The sequence below is a fragment of the Mauremys mutica genome, chromosome 5 (assembly GCF_020497125.1).
Source record: "Mauremys mutica isolate MM-2020 ecotype Southern chromosome 5, ASM2049712v1, whole genome shotgun sequence".
Taxonomy (NCBI): Eukaryota; Metazoa; Chordata; order Testudines; family Geoemydidae; genus Mauremys; species Mauremys mutica.
In genome coordinates, this window is record NC_059076.1 from 73,154,619 (window position 1) to 73,173,104 (window position 18,486).

Consider the following 18,486-nt stretch of genomic DNA (forward strand, 5'->3'; position numbering starts at 1 on the left):
ACAGTCCCTTTTACATTAAAACATTCTCCTTTCCCCTCTCCCCTGAATATAAAACAGTCCCTCCCCATTGGCCTAAAGTGTATACTACATTTTAAGATCTGTATGGCTATTGAGTCATGTAAACAGAATTAGCAGTAACTATTAAATATGGGTTGAAATTCCATCCCATGTTTGTAATTATCTGTACATTTTCAATGTCCAAAGGGCAGAACAGCATGCAAGGTAAACATTTGTCATGTTGCGTGGGGGGATATTTACAGACCAAATTAGAAAGTGCATGCATACGGTCAGATTAAGACACTCAGAGCTGAACAGACTAAAGATGAAGAGTGTGCATTGATTTCATTGAGTTGCACCTACTTACACCAGTGATTAATATTGCCCTGACTGTAAACAACATTCACTTCTCTGTAATAACATTGTGGTGATAAATTCATAACAAAGCAGACAAATCACATTTTTTCAGTATGATTTGGGTACATAATTTCTTCAAATGCTTCTAAAAATGGAGAGAGATGCTGGTCTGACCTCCCTCATTCACACATACACAAAACAATGTTAACTTCCTCTTTTCTTGTGGTTTTAGACACTGAATTTTGCAATAAAGTCCAAAAGAATTCCTGCTGTTGTAATCTGAAAATGACTATCCAAATATACCAGACACATATCCTTCCAGGGAAACACTTTACTATTCATATGTACCTGATGATACTCTGCCAGTCTTAAACTGATGTAATTAGACATGTTCAGCTTGGCATGGAAATCTTTTTGTGGTGAGATTATTCACAGAATCATTGATATGGAAAAGATCAATCAGGTCATCTAGTCCTCTCTGCTGCTACTACATTATATTTTTCTGAACTTCCCCTTGAAATGCATCTTATGGTATTTGAATAATTATTTTCTTTATAAACACACATATCCACCTGTGAATTATGAAATTAAGTTTTGTTAGTTTTATTTGTAAACTTGTTATATGTAATTTCTATTTAATTTTAACATACACTTTCTGCTTAAGCTGTTTGCTAAGAAAATATTTATTAGGAATAGGAGCTTAACACAGTAAATCAATACTTAACATTTCCTGGGCCACAAAGATAGACAAAAAATATTTTACAAAAATTGTTTATGGAATTACACAAAACAAATGCACAGAGTTTGTCAGTTTTTACGCTGACTTAGTCCCGAACAACAAAAACCAACCCTACAAAGATCACAAGAAAGGCATGATAAACTGCATTTTTAATCATTGTTGCACTGCTGTGTAACAAGCCCTTGTTACAAAACATTAATTTAGTGTCTTTAAAAAGTCAATAGAAAATGTATTTAATCTAACACAACTATTAACAGCTGATATTTTAACTGACTTTACACCTTGAAACCTTATGAATAGAGGTACTTTAGTCACAAAGTATGGAGAGTAGAGCGCTAGAAAAAAAAAGTTTTTTTTAACCTTTAGTAGTCTTTTTTTTAATATAAAATGCACTAATTTCCCAAAATAAGAATATTTTGACACATTAGTGTCAATTTATGCTGATGAAAGCTGATGATAGCTTCTTCCTAACTAAAGTTCATTTCACAAAACCTTAATATATTACATGAATATTCAAGTAAATTATTTAAAAATATTTAAAAAGCACAAGAATTGGATTGTACAGTGTTTCATACATATGGTTAGCTTACGAATGTTGTCATTTCCAGCTATATATATTTATAGATATTCATTTTTAAGACCATCATGACACTACCTGATATTACAAGAAATCCTTATGGTTAATGTTTATTATTCTTCCATTTGTAATTCATAAAATTAAAATTTCAGTTGCATTTTAATCAGAAGTTATGCCAATGATTTAATTCATCACCAGCTAGTATATTCCTCTTTCTGTGTGTTGCACAACATTACATCACACTGCTGGTCCCACTTTGTGAGATGCTGAACATCCTCAACTTCCATTGACTTTTATGGGAACTGATGGTGCTTAGTACCTTGCAAGTGAGAGCAATGAAACCATTATAATAAAGCAACAGTAAAAAAGACAAGCTCGGCTGGATGCTGTCCCAGCTATATGCTGTGGGTTCACCAGCATCAAACCTCTCACAAAACCCGCAAAGAGTAAAAGTAGGGTTCTCCTTGCAGGATTTCTTCTTTATACCTATCACCCTGGAGTGATGTAAAAATGTTTTATAATTGACTCAAACACTGAACACCTACTGTGTTGAGAGTGAGCCACTCACTAGTCTTGGTCAGTGGATTTTGGACTACAACAGAATTCTGGTTTACTTAATATCCCCTGCAATGGGCAAATTCCAGAGCAAAATAACCCACAACAGGAAATTGGAATTAAAAATACAAATCATGCACAGTTTACATTACTGTGAGACTTCAGTAATACATGCAAGACAATGAAAAAGTCAGAACGTATCAAAGTAGCAACAGTTAAAAATTTAGCAAAGTTTTCACAGTGTCTCTTTACAGCCTTTTACTTTAACACAAGTGCATCACTTACCATCACTATTGCTCAAACATTTTAAAATGTCTCCTGGCCATGCAGATCACTTTGGGGGAAAAAAAACAAAAAAACCAAAGCAAATTACATTTCTTAGGCATTTTTAGACATTGAATACAACTTGAATTTTACTCAAATTTTCAACCCTAGGAAATAAGTCACTGTTATCAAACTACAAGTGTTTCCCAAATATAATTTGTTCTACTGTTGTGCTTTAACATTCGTTTTATCTCAGTTACAGCCTGAGAGTACTAAATGCCCAAAGAACTAGCCAAATATGCAAAGTTAAACTTTCTTCAGCTATCCAAATTCTTGAACAGACAGAAGCTACAGGGAATTTCTTATTGGCATCCTCTTAATTTCTTCCTTCCCATCCTTCAGACTGTTGAGGTTTATTCAGTTGCCCTGTTATGCCTTTGCCTTCCAGAAATGTTACACTGCTTGGGCAGTTATTACGGAATAGAATTAAACACAAGAACAACTGATATATTCTGTCCTAAGTAAAAACTCACACAATTCCATTTTTTTCCCAGTTTGCAATTTCAGTTTGACACCACAACTCAACATTAACCCATAAAACAAAGACTAATTCCACTGTCATACACAGTGGGGAAAAAAGTCAGGAGGAAAAATGGGAGGCTCTATGTCAAAGATAATCACTCGCTCATAAGGAGAGAATCCAGCTTCCCCTTAGCTACCATTTCATAAATTAATAATTTGTTAAAATCATAATCACAAGAATTTAGTTATTACACAAAATTCAAGTTTTAAAGAAAAAATAAATTAGTTACAGCCTTGTAAACAATTGTTCATTTGTGTAACATTTTTGAAGGAAAAAGAGTTCCCCTGTATAATAAATGAGACAGTACAAGGCACACATTACACTTAAGAATCCAAAGTGATAAAAATAGCAGATGCCTTCATCATCTTTGTTTGCTTGCAATTGTGCTACAGAACACTGGAGAAGTATATATAATTTTGTTTATATTACAGTCATTTGAAAGTCTTCCATGACTGCACTGTTTCTGCTAATATATTTGTGCTACTTTATAGTGTAGTGTGATTTGCATCTGTTGAAAAGGATCTTCTCAGATGTTTTCTACAAAGCTGCCAGGGAAAAGGCCAGTTTTTCCATTTCGTTGCAGTGTACCTTTGAACCAGCCATCCTCACGTTTTTTGTGTACAAAAACAATGTCCCCTTCCTTAAGTTCAAGTTCTGCTTCACTCTGAGGAGGATAGGAGACCACAACCCTGTATCTGTACAATAAAAAGGCATTTTAGTTTAGGATTTTTACAAAATGTTGTACTATTTACAAAAAAGTTCCTATACATGTTACAACTTATCAGAACAGGAAGCTTCCTGGAACTAGTTACAGAGCTCATAAGAACTGAAAAATAAATGTATCCTGGACAGAAAATAACAGAATGTTAAAATAAGGAATCCAAGTCAAATGTACATAAAATACCTCTTGTGGTCTTTCATTAAGATCCCTGTAAAAATATATAAAAGGGTTATGACAGGCAATGGGAAACAAATGTAAACACATTTTTGGATATATATGTGCTGTCTTCTTCCAGCTACAGTTACTTAACAATAATCAGACTTAAGGATTGCACAGCAGTAACTGTACTTCATTTCCCAATTGCATGATTATGTGATGACATATTTTAAAAGAGTAACTAACAAGACGTACTTGCTTGCATGTTTATTATTTGTATAGTCTTTCTAGATTATAAGATCTTCAGAGTAAGAAGCATGCTACCTTATTTGTTTAGACAGTGCCTAGCATGTTTTGGGGCTACTGTAACACAAATAATAAATAATTACTGTACATAACGTGTAGATCAGCATTTTCCTCTGGCATCTGGACTGTTGAAGGTAAACGTTTTCTTCAAATACCATAAGAAAAAGCTCTAATTATCTCACTGTAATATAAAATTAATACTCTTACACTAACAAGTTACATACCAAATTAAAAACATTTCCTAAAACTCACTTTTCCCCAAATCTGTTTTAAGCACATATAGGACCATTCAGTCATCTTGGGCTATGTCTATACTACACATCACTGAGAGCGGCATGTAACATATGTAAGGTGACCATATTACCTACAATAAAAATGGGACACCCCCCCTCCTCTGGGGCTGAGCATCCGAGCTCTGTGCTGCCTGCAGCTGGGGCTGCCCGCCCCCAAGCTCCATGCCACCCATGGCTAGGGCTAGACGTATGGCCACCCTAAGCATACTTGTAGCTACATGCTGCAGTGAAAGTCAGGGTGCATCCACACTGCGGAGTGTAGCTACTTAAGTCAGTGAAAGACTCTGGCAGAGAGCAGACAGCAGGGGAGGGCTCCCGCAGGGTAGGTGGGAGGCAGCAGGACACTCCACTGCTAAAAACAGCAGTGTAGACAAGGAGGTACAGTTTGGGCAAGTGGAGAATCATGTAGGGTATGTTATCAGGTACTTACCTACACCCTTCTTACTCTACTTGCCTAAGCTGTGCCTTGTGGTCTACACTGTTATTTATACCTGTCTCAAAGGGGACTATGTGTGTATGTACACTACACACTGCTGAAAGAAGTATGCAGTGTAGACATACCCTTACAGTAGTTCAGGTTCAAAAAGGCCTACAATTTAGATCTGTTACAACTTTGCAGACAGCTGTGCTTCTAATCTCTGTCAGTTTCACAGGACAATTTTGTACCCCAACTCTATCTATACAATTCATGTCTTCATGTTAAAGTCAGATACAACTATAGCCCATCACTGAATGCAGAACTCTCAATCTTCCAGTTTAAAAATAGCTAAGTGCACTATTAGGCCATATGTTTGGCAAAAAGCAATCTGGAATTTCCAGCAAAAATAAATAGAATTTGCAACCACAAAGACTATTAAACAGAAATACAATAATATGTTAAAGGTCTGACAAACAGAAAATGCCAAAATATTCAGAGTAAAGATGAAATGCTTGCAACAACCCACCTTGTTATGTTTAATAGCCACAGCATAAGGACTAATTTGACAAGCAATACACTATATGCTACATCACTGAAAGAGAGAGACTCATGTTACCTCTATGCTATTTGTTTGAGTATATTTTATTCTTTTTTTAAAAAAGCTAAACTAAAAAGAAAGACTATTGAAGGAGCTTTATTATATATAAATGAAATATATGGATACAGTCAAAATATTTAGGGACATGTACCAGCACAGTAGACATTTTTTAAAGTATTTTGGCAAAGTTTTACTGCTTTAAATAAAAACTTCTATGTGGTAAAGATCATATTAGAAATTAATCACTTGTCACATTTTATTTATATACTGATTTAATAAATTAAAGCTATCTTTGAGTTATAGTAACCCAAAATGGTTCCGTTAGAACAATGCAGATTTATTGGATTAGTACTTGGATTATATAAAATTTGCCAAACCAATTTTGTGGTTTAGTTTGGGAAAACAATTGCTTTGGATGCGACCATACATGCCATATTTGTAACTGGAGCACATTTTCGTTAAGTTATAACCCGCTGGCAAAACAGGCTTAAAATAGAAACGCTAACGAAGTTTTAACCGGAGCAAGATTACCAGGTGCAGCTAAGAGAAAGTTTCAGGGTGGATAAAAATCAATACTTTAAAAATAAAAATAAAAAAATAGGATTTTTAAAAATTTAAATTTGATTTTTTTTGATAAAATGCTTTTTGAGGAAAAAGCCTATCTAAAGATAGTTTTAATTAAGATACATTATAGCTCAAAGATATCTCATCATGGAATAGGGATTATAAATTCTAATTCTATGGTATGAGACAATATATTCATGTTATGTGTAGGAAAAGTTTTGTAAATGAGTTCCAATAGTTCATGGATTAGAGACCCAATCTTATCTGGTTCCAAGGGCTTCTGTATAGATTATTTAGGTTAATCTTTCTATCTACCCAATGGGTCTCAGTGCTCAGTCTAGAAGATACCATCAGAGATACTTAGTTTTGCAGTTCTCAAACTGTGGATTTGTGTCTCCAGAGATAACAGCAAAAATGTTTTTAAATAAATAAATGAGGTGAGAAATAACAGACCTCAATGCTATCGCCCCTCTGCAAATTTGTGTACACAGAGTCAATCCCTTACCTCTCTCTAAAAGTGCAAAGTTTCAAAAAGTTCAACGAATAGAAGATTGTTGGGGGCGGAATAGATCTGGACAAGGAGACGAAATCTGGAGATAAATGTGAGAAGGGAGGGACAGGCAGTAGAAACAAAAGTGAAAGTGTTTGAACAGCATATTCCAGAAGTCTTGAGGTCTTTCTGAGTGTAGCCTTCATTGATTTGAGATCTATCATGCTATTCTCTCACTAGAAGGGAAAACATATAATGGCAGCAGGCTGTTAAAGAGACTCAGTTTGGGAATATTTTAATGAAGTTCCTCTACCTGTGGGTCAGACAGGCATGCGTGCAAAATGCAAACAGTGCAACAAAGAAATGCAAGGCCTGGGTGCCCGCCTGAAACTACATCATGAGAAATGTTCCTTCTCAGGAGGAAGCTGTGCTGAAGATGATGAAAGGAACATGTAGGATCTTTATGTTGGTAAACTTTTTTGTTTCATACTTCTTTCTTAAGGACTGCCTGTCTTCCTTGTGGACAATTCTTGAATTCCCATGTGTGAGCAATAATATAGTAGTTACTCTATGGTACTATCATTTTAGATGCAGTTGTGATAAAAAATAAATAGCTGAAATAGGCTGATCTTCCTTTTACAATTTCACCTTTTAAGTAGTACTGAGTGTCAGTGAATGCAATGAGTAATACTAAATGAGCAGTATGGTAATAATTAAATAACTGCATTGACTTATTTTATTTAGGAGAATCCATCCTCAACATACAGGATTCTGAAGACCATCCACCTTCAAGAACACCATCATTTTCTATAGTTTCAGAGTTATCTGCCAGTGATAATGTTTCAGTCACGTCATGTATGTCACATAGCCACAGTATATCACCTGTAGCAAAAAGAAAAAAAATCTCCATAATCCAGAAACAACTATAGATAAATTTGTGATAAGAACCAGCAGATTACAAAAAGAGGTAGTTGATGAAAAAATTGCCCAGTTTGTTTATGCAACACTCTCCTTTCTGTGTGATTGAGAACTCACACTTCATTAACATGGTTCAGTCATTAAGACCAAAATACAGTTCACCCAACAGAGCAGATGTTGCAGGCAAATTGCTGGATAAAGTGTATGAAAGAGAAATTGAGCAGTGTGTAAGAGGTCTAGAGGGTGAAATTGTTAACCTGAGTCTTGATGGGTGGAGCAATGTCCACAATGGTCCTGTTATATGTTCCTGTGTGACAACAGAAGAAGGGAATGTGTTCCTTACGGAAACAACTGATACATCAGGAAATGCACACACAGCAGAATACTTACAAGTAGCAGCATAGGTAGAGGAACTCTATAACAAACTGTGAAAAAAAATTCAAATGTCTAATACCCTGCTTTGTCACAGACAATGCTGCAAATGTATCCAAAATAATAAGAAGAAATTATTTAGAAGAGAGTCCTAACCTAATAACATATGGTTGCAGTGCTCATTTGATGCACCTCCTAGCCGAAGACTTCAATGTTCCAGAAATAAAGGCTAAAGATGTTGAAATTGCAAAATACTTCCGTAACAGCTACTTTGCAGGAGCTGCTCTGAAAAAAGTGGGCGGAACCAAGTTAACTCTCCCACAAGATGTGCGATGGAATTCAGTAGTGGACTGTTTTGAGTAAAAGCAGCAAAGAATCCTGTGGCACCTTATAGACTAACGGACGTTTTGCAGCATGAGCTTTCGTGGGTGAATACCCACTTCGTTGGATGCAAGTAGTGGAAATTTCCAGGGGCAGGTATATATCAAGTTTCTTCATGAGGTTGATGGATTTCCACTCCATACGGCTAAATGCAGTGCCTTGCATGGTGTCAAGTATCAGAGGGGTAGCCGTGTTAGTCTGGATCTGTAAAAGCAGCAAAGAATCCAGGATTTGGAAGGAATGAGTGAAAAGAGAAATATGCAATGACAGAATTAAATTACAAGCTTTAAAAAAAACCCAAAAACGAATAGGATAAGCACCATCTCCAGCTCATTTTCTTGCAAATATTCTCAATATTCGGTACCAAGGTCAAACCTTAACTGCTGAAGAGGAATTGGCTACAGGGTCAGCTTTAGGCTGATTCCCCCAATTCCCCAGAATTGGGCCCCATTGCCTAAGAGGGCCCTGCGCCTTAAGCGCCTTTTTAATTTTTATTTTACATATCTGGTGGCGGTCCGGGTCTCTGGCGGCACTGGGTCCAGAGCGAGTGAAGGACCCCCTCACCGCTGAAGTGCTGCTGAAGACTCAGACCACTGCTGGGTATTCGAATCGGGCCCCGCAGTTCCTAAAGCCGGCCCTGGTTGGCTATGAGATGGACATCCAGCAATCATCCCTCCATAATGCCAACTATAATAAACTTCAGAGCTAAGGGCGAACCATTCAAGAAATATTTGCTGATGATGTTTTAAAGAAAGGCCTGGTCTACACTGGGGGGCGGGGGGGAATCATCGATCTGAAATATGCAACTTCAGCTACGAGAATAGCGTGGCTGAAGTCGACGTATCTTAGATTGACTTAGAATCACTTACTTCGCATCCTCGCGATGCGGGATCGATGGCCGCCACTCCCCCGTCGACTTTGCTTCCACCTCTCGCCGAGCTGGAGTTCAGCAGTCGACGGGAGAGCGATTGGGGATCGATTTATCGCGTCTACACTACACACGAGAAATCGATCCCCGATAGATCGATCACTACCCAACGATCCGGCGGGTAGTGTAGACGTACCCAAAGTCACACCAGTTAATTGGTGGAAGTCCCTTAAGCACTTGGATTCAGAGACAGTTGAAGTGATAATCTCACTTTTAACAGCAGTAGCTTCTTCTGCCGGTGTAGAAAGAATATTTTATTCCTTTTGACTAATTCATTCCAAATTGAGAAATTGTTTGGGACCTGAAAAAGCAGGAAAGCTTGTTTCTCTTTTCCAGATTATGAACAAACAGGAAAATGAAGGTGAAGACAACTGAGTTAGCTGCAGAAGCCAATATTTTAAGTTTCTCATATTGACCTGCCTGATACAGTCGATTTTTTTTTAATATTTAACTATTTTAGTTAAAAACAATTTTAACAAAAACAAACTAGATTTTAAAAACTTGAATATTTAACTAAATTCATATGCTTGTTTTGTTAAAATATTAAATGTTTGCTGTTGAAGAAAAAAAATCCAGAATACATAACGTTATTGTTTTAGTTAAATAAAACAATTTAAATGCCTGTCTTGTGATGTTCTCCTCCTGATACAGCATGGCAAGAAAATCCTCCAAATATTAATGATTAACCTGTTGAATTGGACATAGTTCACCTTCCAATGACTTCATAAATATCTGCTTCAATTACCTTTGGTAAATGAAATAACCAAACAATCATTCATTTTCTGATATAGCTGTAAAACTAATCTGAAAAGTTTTCAAAATAAATCACTTTAAAAATGTTTAGTGTGTACCTTCTAAAAATGAAACCTACATCTATCTCTAAGTTGTGAAGAATATGTATTAAGGTTATAACAACCAACAAGAATGCCCTTTTATGTAGAAATCCATGATTAAATTGAGTCTTCCTGATTAGTGATTTAAATCCACCCTAGAAAGTTTCATAAAGAAAAGTATTCAGTCTGGCTAAAAAGTGCCACAGGTTTATGCATTACCTTTCACTTCTGTCAACTTGGGTTCAAATCCTGGCTTATGACACTGTGACCCAGGAATCTCTTGCAGCCGATTGACAGAGAATACAGGGATGCATAGAGTTTTACTGGGATCCCCTGGTTTGGACATATGCATAATAATTCACTAAAGGGTGGCATGTGAGGTCTTTACTGAGAGCTAGTAGCCCACTAGTCATGATAATTGCAAAATGTATGTAGAGATAATATTAACGAATTATGTCTATATTGAAAATTATGTTCTTAAGGCAGTAATCAGATTATCTCCCTGTCTGGCCATTGTGTCCCCCAGCGCATGGCCCTACTTGCATTCTGAGACAGATGCTGATTAAGAGATTGCAAAATCTACAAGAAAGGAATATACAGGAAAAAACAACCTACAGGGGGCGTCCTGCTTCTGAACAACAACAATGGATTGTTTGGAAATATATGTGGTGCAAACAGGAACCCTGGATTAGGGCTGTCGATTAATCACAGCTAATTCACGCGATTAAATAAAAAAAAATTAATCGCGATTACTCACCGTTTTAATCACACTGTTAAACAATAGAATACCAAATAAAATTTATTAAATATTTTGGATGTTTTTTCTACATTTTCATATATATTGTATTCTGTGTTGTAATTGAAATCAAAGTATATATTATTCTTGATTACATATATTTGCACTGTAAAAGATAAACAAAAGAAATAGTATTTTTCAATTCACCACATACAAGTACTGTAGTGCAATCTCTGTGTGGTGAAAGTGCAATTTACAAATGTAGATTTTTTTTGTTACATTTACCGGAGATAATGCTGCCCTCTTCTTATTTACAATGTCACCAGAAAGTGAGAACAGGTATTTGCATGGCACTTTTGTAGTCGGCATTGCAAGGTATTTACATGCCACATATGCTAAACATTTGTATGCCCCTTCATGCTCAGCCACCATTCCGGAGAACATGCTTCCATGCTGATGATGCTTGTTAAAAAAAATTATGCATTAATTAAATTTGTGATTGAACAGCTTGAGGGAGAATTGTATGTGCCCTGCTCTGTTTTACCCACATTCTACCATATATTGCATGTTATAGCAGTCTTGGATGATGACCCCACCACATGTTGTTCATTTTAAGAACACATTCACTGCAGATCTCACAAAATGCAATGAAGGTACTAATCTGAGATAGCTACAGCACTCAACCCAAGGTTTAAGAATCTGAAGTGCCTTCCAAAAATCTCAGAGTGACGAGGTGTGGAGAATGGTTTCAAAAGTATTAAAAGAACAACACTGCGATGAGGAAACTTCTGAACCCGAACCACCAAAAAAGAAAATCAACGTGTGAAAATACTTGTAATCGAAAATAAAGTGAGCACTGTATTCTGTGTTGTAATTGAAATGAATATATTTGAAAATGTAAAAAACATCCAAAAATATTTAAATAAATGGTATTCTATTATTAACAGTGCGATTAATCGTGATTAATTTTTTTAAATCGCTTGACAGACCTACACTGGATCTTTCACCAAGGAAGCAAGCTGAGAGTGTGACTTGTCCCATGAACAGAAGATCACAGCCAAGCCTGGCTGTAAAATGCTGGGAAGACTTTGGGTGTGCATTGCTCTATAAGACAAGAAAGTACCTAGGTAAGTAACTCTAGGTTCTAGAATGTGTGTTATGATTCTATTTTATATGTAATCATTTTTTCCAATACATCTATGTGTCATCACTTTAATCTCTATACCTTGTTAAATAAACTTTTATTTGTTTTCACCATAAATGTATCTAAGTTTTAAACAGACTGTGATGTGAGGTGTAACTGGTATGCTGGGGTGGATTGTTTCTTGGAAGCAGCAAATCTGTAACTACTATAAGGCTTATAGTCTACACTCCTCAGCAACACAGTTATACCAACCTAACTCCTGGTGTAGACAATGCTATGTTGATGGGAGGGTTTTTCTCATTCACTAGAATCATAGAATATCAGGGCTGGAATGGATCTCAGGAGGTTATCTAGGCCAATCCCCAGACATATTTTTGCCCCTGACCCATAAATGGCCCCCTCAAGGACTGAACTTACAACCCTGGGTTTAGCAGGCCAATGCTCAAACCACTGAGCTATCCCTCCCACCCCCCAAAATTGGAGATATACCAATCTCCTAGAACTGGAAGGGACCTTGAAAGGTCATTGAGTCCAGCCCCCTGCCTTCACTAGCAGGACCAATTTTTGCCCCAGATTCCTAAGTGGCCCCCTCAAGGATTGAACTCACAACCCTGGGTTTAGCAGGCCAATGCTCAAACCACTGAGCTATCTCTCCCCCCATAATGGTTGTGTCAGGAGTGGGCTTTGACATAGCTACCACCTCTTGGGGGACGTGGAATTATCTATGCCAATAGGAGGGCTTCTCTTGTTCTTTTATGTAGCATCTACAACCTTTTAAGTGTAGACAAGCCATGAGTGTCAACAGGGGCAGGACACTCCGAGGAGACACTCAGAGGGCTCAGGGGTTGGAATGTGCCTATCACTAATCTGTAGAGAGATAGCGGGGCCTGCGTAGGCCTAGAGGGGTGGGCTTGTGTTGCTAGTGGCCAGTGAAGCTGGGGAGCTGACCCTCACCAGGCAGTCAAGGATTCCTCACGCTAAGGGCAGGTGGTAGTGAGGTACTTCACAACCCTGGGTACTCCTAGGAAGCATCACAGACATAACAAGAAAACATTTGTTTATGGACACATTTCCACTAGGGAAAATGATAACCTGTAAGCTACTTGGCACGAATAGCAGGCTCTGTTCAAGTTAAATATTTAATCGCCTATGAAATACTTGTTAACTTTTAAGACTTCTTGATGTCTGGTTCACCCCATCAGTTCATTGTCAATTCCTTGAAGAAATTAATTACATTTGTTAAGCGTGATCTCCCCTTTGGAAAAGTATGTCTACTTTAATGTGTTTGAACCCTTCCAAGTGTTGTCTTAATGCCTGTCCCTGTTCAATAACTCTAAAATCTTTCCCAATCTGAAAGCAGAGTTACAGATCTGTGGTACCCTGGGTCTCCATTGGTCCCTTTTTAAATTATGGCTGTTATATTAGTTTGCTTCCAGCCTGTGAGTATCTCTTCTGTTGTGAATGAAGGGTCTGATGGGTTTTAATTCATTATCTACTATCATTAGAATTTTGGAATATGAGCAATCTGGTCCTGGGACCTGACTTAATTTGCCCTTTAAACACTGTCCCTTGCTTCCCTTCCCAACCCATTTCTTTGTCACATTTCCTTTCCTTCTTTTTTTTTCTAACCCCCTTAGGGAAATTTCTCTGTTTCTGGAATGTCTTCATCATTCTCTTCATCAGTCAATGATGAAAAATCTTTTAAACTTCCCAGAAATATGCAACCTGTCACACATTTCCCCTCAACGTCCCTAAAAGAGCTTGTTCCATTTCACAGTCTTCATGGCACTTCGTATTTGTGAAATATTTTTGTCTTCACAGTTTTTTCTGTCCTCTTTTCATTTGCAATATTGACATTCCTGATCTTTTCTAAATCTCTACGGTCAGCATCATAAGAAAAAAAGATACATCTCTTGTATCTTTTCTCTCTACCGCCCAATTTATTGCTGTGTTTCATTAGCCATAAAACATGGGTCTACCTCCAAGCTAACTGTACCAGATTTTTTGGCAATATTATCTTTACCCCCGTTTTCTGAATCAGTAATCTTATATCAAAATAGATAAATGTTCCACTTTCTCACATGCAGGTGTGGCAAACCCAGGCCAAATGGCTACAAAGGGAGGGGTAGGAATTAGTCCCAGGGGGGTTAAAAGGCCTCTCCCTATCCATTGAGGAGAGATAGCCATGGAGAAATTAGGTTCAGCTGGAACAGGGGTTACCAGGGAACTAATTAGGTTCAGCTGGCCCCAATTGCTGGCGACCTTTTTAAACCCTCCCTGGCAGGGAAACAGGGGGGGAGTGAGAGAAGCAGCCAGCGAGTAGGTGCAGCAAGACTCTGCCCCCTTCCAGCAAGGAAGACTGCACTCTGTCCCCAGAAGGGGAGGAAAAACAGCAAGGGATTGACTGAGAGGAGGATCAGCCAGACCCTGCGTGACCGGGAAGGACTTTGCTTTGCCCAAGCCTGTGTCTCCAAGGCAAAAAGGGACTGAGCCAGCTGAGGAGAAGCAGGTACTTTGCCACAAAGGAAAACAGGACAAAGATGATATTGCTATTATAAGTTAATGTCAGACAAATTTATTAAGCTTTATTTTCAATTCCCATGAACTGAGGCCAAAATCTTGGTTCCAGGGGCAGCTCTATGTATTTTGCCACCCCAGTCAGGCTGCTTTCAGCGGTGCGCCTGCGGGAGGTCCGCCGGTCCTGCGCCTTCGGCGTACCCGCCACCGAATTGCCGATAAAACCGCAGGACCAGTGGACCTCCCGCAGGCATGCCACCAAAAGCAGCCTGACTGCCGCCCTCACGGTGACCGGCAGGCCGCCCCCCGCAGCTTGCTGCCCCAGGCACATGCTTGGTGCACTGGTGCCACGCCTGCTTGGTTCTGTTAATAATTTGACACCCCTTCATGGCTCACCCCTGCCCCACTGTCTCGAATAACTTCCTCCCAATCAGTCCTCAAATGGGGTTCTTGACTCCCTCTATGGATATTAACTCCCCTCAGGAGCTGACTAATTCCTCAACAGTTTTCTACATAGTCAGACCTGCTCTTACATCCTTAGTGAAAACTGTTGCCAGCTAAGGTCGCTTTGTATGTTCAGGAAGTTGATGTCACACCAGTCATTTTGTGGCGAATAAAATGACTGGAGCCACTTTAATCACAGAACAAAATTACTGCTGTCCTGTACTGTGTCTGGATGAAAGAGTTTGCCTGTATTATAATTTGGGATATGCAGTGACGTGTATTTGAGTTCAAAATCAGGCCTTTTTCACCACTGCAGGATCTGTGAGTTTGTAATTATAGTACTCTAAAACTTACTTAACCCATCCATCCCATAAAAAAATTGGGCAAAGGCTTCCACTGAAATTCCGCTTTAACTTTTATAGAAAATATTGGCAAGTAATTAAAACGAAATTCTGCTGATTAAAGTACATTCTCTTTGTATTTGTACAAGGGTACACCATGGCTTCCCTTAAAATAGCATGCTTCTCTGAAATGAGCCTTGCTAAAACTAGCAGGAAAACTATTTTGGGGATTCTGTTTTGTGGGGTTTTTTTTAATAAGCAGGAAAATGATGCACCTGCATGAACTGCATTAGTCTGAGAGAAACAGCAGTGTACAGCATTGGTGAGGTACTTGTGCCTCAGTCCCCGCCTTGAAGTGCAGCGGAGTGGAAAAAGGAGATTTATTACCACAGTAAAGCCTGTGGACAGGGACACAGCACGGTCTAAAGCACTTCATTAGGAGACAAACTCCTGAATATCATTCCAAACTCTGTCACAAACTTGCAGCAAGGCTTGGCAAAGTCACTTAACCTCTCTGTGTCCCAGGGTTGCTCTACACTACAAAGTTAGGTCAGCTGAACTACATCACTCAGGGCTGTGAAAAATTTCACACCCTGGACAACGCAATTAAACTGACCTAAGCTGCAGAGAAGACAGTGCTAGGTTGATAGAAGAATTCTTCCGTTTACCTAGCTACTGCCTTCTGAGGGAGGTAGATTTACTACAGTGACTGAAGAACCCCTTCTGTCACTGTAGTGTCTACACTGCAGCGGCGCAGCTTTGCCATGGAAGTGTTTCTAGTATAGACATACCTTCAATTCCTTCCAGATTTAAATTAAAGATACATGAAGGTGCATGTACCACTGACCTAATTAAGTGGGACCAATATGTCTACCAAAGTAGACCAATTTGTTATTTTAAGGATTCATATGCGGAGCGTCTGCGAAAGCGTTGGAGGGAAAAAACGTTTACTCACTTTCTCATAACTGTTGTTCTTGGAGATGTGTTGTTCATGTCCATTCCAATCAGGGGTGGGTGGGTGGGTGGGTACGTGCACAGTACACAGACAATTTTTCCCTGGCAGCAACCATAGGGTCTGTCTGGGCACCCTCTGGAGTCGTGCCTTCATGGCACTCAATTATTGGACCAGATTGAGGTCCCAGGATGGGGCAGGCTGTCGGACATGAGGGTACAGTCTGTCAAGTCCTTTTAAAAATCAGCTGACCATAGGTTAGCAAACACCGAGAGGCCCCCACACACCTGGATGGAAGGCTGATATGGAGAGCTGATGTGGCTCTCCACATCAACGTCAGAGAACTGAGGCTAGCGTCGGGGATGAATGGCGCTGCACCGACCAGACTGAAAATCTCTTCCGCTTAGCAAGGTAGGTGGCTCTCATAGAGGGTTTCCTACTGCCAAGGAGGACTTGTCTAACTTGGTCTGAACAGGACCAACATGGAGCTTCCACGCCATGAGGTGAAGCGAGTTGAGGTTCGGATGTTGAAGACGACCATGATCTTGTGTCAGAAGGTCTGGGAAGAGTAGAAGGGTAACCGGGGTCTAGGAGAGATATGTACCAGTGCTGATGGGGCCATGATGGAGCTATCAATATAACCTGAGTTCATTCCCTCTGGATCTTGAGGAGCATCATGTGAACGAGTGGTATGGGTGAAAGGCATGTAGGAGACAACCTCCCCAGTGGAGGAGGAATGCATGCGCCCTGGAGCCCGGGCTATGGTTCTGAAAGGAACAACTTTCTGTTGTGTGGTGAATAGATCTATCTGGGGAACGCCTCACATCTGGAACATTGAAATCGTGACGTCCGGGTGAAGGGACCACTTGTGGTCACGAAATGACCTGCTGAGGTGGTCTGCCAGCTCATTCTGTACCCCTCGGAGGTACGACGCCTGCAGGTGTATTTAATGTTCTACAGAGAAGTCCCACAGCACAAGGGCTTCCTGGCACAGGGGAGAGGAGTGTGCACCCCCCATTTATTGATATTGAACATTGCAATGGTGTTGTCCATCATGACTGATACACATTGTCTCATTAAGCATCCTCTCAGTTCTCTGACGTTGATGTGGAGAGCCAGATCTGCCTGAGATCAAAGACCTTGAGTCCTGCGGTCTCCTTGATGTGCTTCCCCAGCCCACGTCTGATGCATCCGTCCCTAGAGACAGGGACAACTGCGGACTGGTGAAGGGGATCCCTGAGCATACCTCCTGAGGGTTGAGCCACCACAGGAGGGAGTTGAGGACCGAGCGAGGTAGGGTCACTATCCTGTCCAGGGTGTCTCTGGCCTGGTGGTACACTGATGCCAGCCATGACTGAAGAGGTTGAAGTCTGAGTGGCATGCTGCACCACGTAGGTACAAGCCACCATGTAGCCCAGAAGCTTCAGGGAGTTTCTTGCAGTGGTGGTGGGAAACTGTCTGAGGCCTTGAATGGTATCGGTCAGGGCCTGAAACCTGGCTTGCAGCAGGTATGCCCTGGCCTAGGTCGAGTCCAATACTGACCCTATAAACTCTATCCTCTGAATGGGGAACAGAGTGAACTTTGCTTTGTTTAAAAGGAGACCCAGGTTTACGAAGGTGGCTCTGATAAACTTGACCTGAGCCTCCACTTGGGTCTTGGAGTAGCCATTAATCAGCCATTCTTCAAGGTAAGGAAACACCTGAACCTGGTGCCTGTGCAGAAACGCAGCAACAACTGACATACAGTTAGTGAAAACCTGAGGTGCTGCTGACAGGCCGAATGGGAAGACTGTGAATTGGTAGTGGGTGTTGTTCACCACGAACCTGAGGTACTTCCTCTTGGGCTGAGTGATCGCAATACTAAAGTATGCATCTTACAAGTTGAGGGCGGCATACCAGTCTGCTGGATCCAACGAGGGATGATGGAGGCCAGAGAGACCATGTGGAACTTGAGTTTCTTTATAAACTTGTTGAGTTCCTGCAGGTCCAGGATGGGCCTGAGTCCGCCTTTGGCTTTCGGTATTAGGAAATACCGGGAGTAAAAACCATCACCCCTGTGCTCCTGAGGAACTTCTCTCTACTGCGACTGCACCTCCTGGATAAGGAGTTGCTAGTAAGAAGAGTCCCTGAAGAGGGACAGGGAAGGGGGGTGGAAGGTGGTAGGCCACAGAATTGGATGGAGTATCCCCTCTCTACCATGCGGAACACCCATCGGTCTGAGGTAATAAGGGGACCATGCACGGTAGAAAGGGAATAGTCAGAACAAGAAGGTAAGGCGAAGTGGATCCATTTCCAGGTGTGG

The 18,486-nt window shown here is 40.0% G+C and overlaps 1 protein-coding gene across 1 annotated transcript in view; it reads right to left on the reverse strand.

The window, feature by feature from the left end:
- Positions 1 to 960: 960 nt before the first annotated feature.
- Positions 961 to 18,486, reverse strand: part of SH3RF1 (SH3 domain containing ring finger 1) — a 145,238-nt gene continuing 127,712 nt past the window's right edge. The window contains exon 12 of the mRNA XM_045019844.1: positions 961 to 3,767. Within this exon, the coding sequence (XP_044875779.1) occupies positions 3,599 to 3,767 (169 nt within the window). The 3' untranslated portion in view covers positions 961 to 3,598. The remainder of the gene's footprint in view (positions 3,768 to 18,486) is intronic.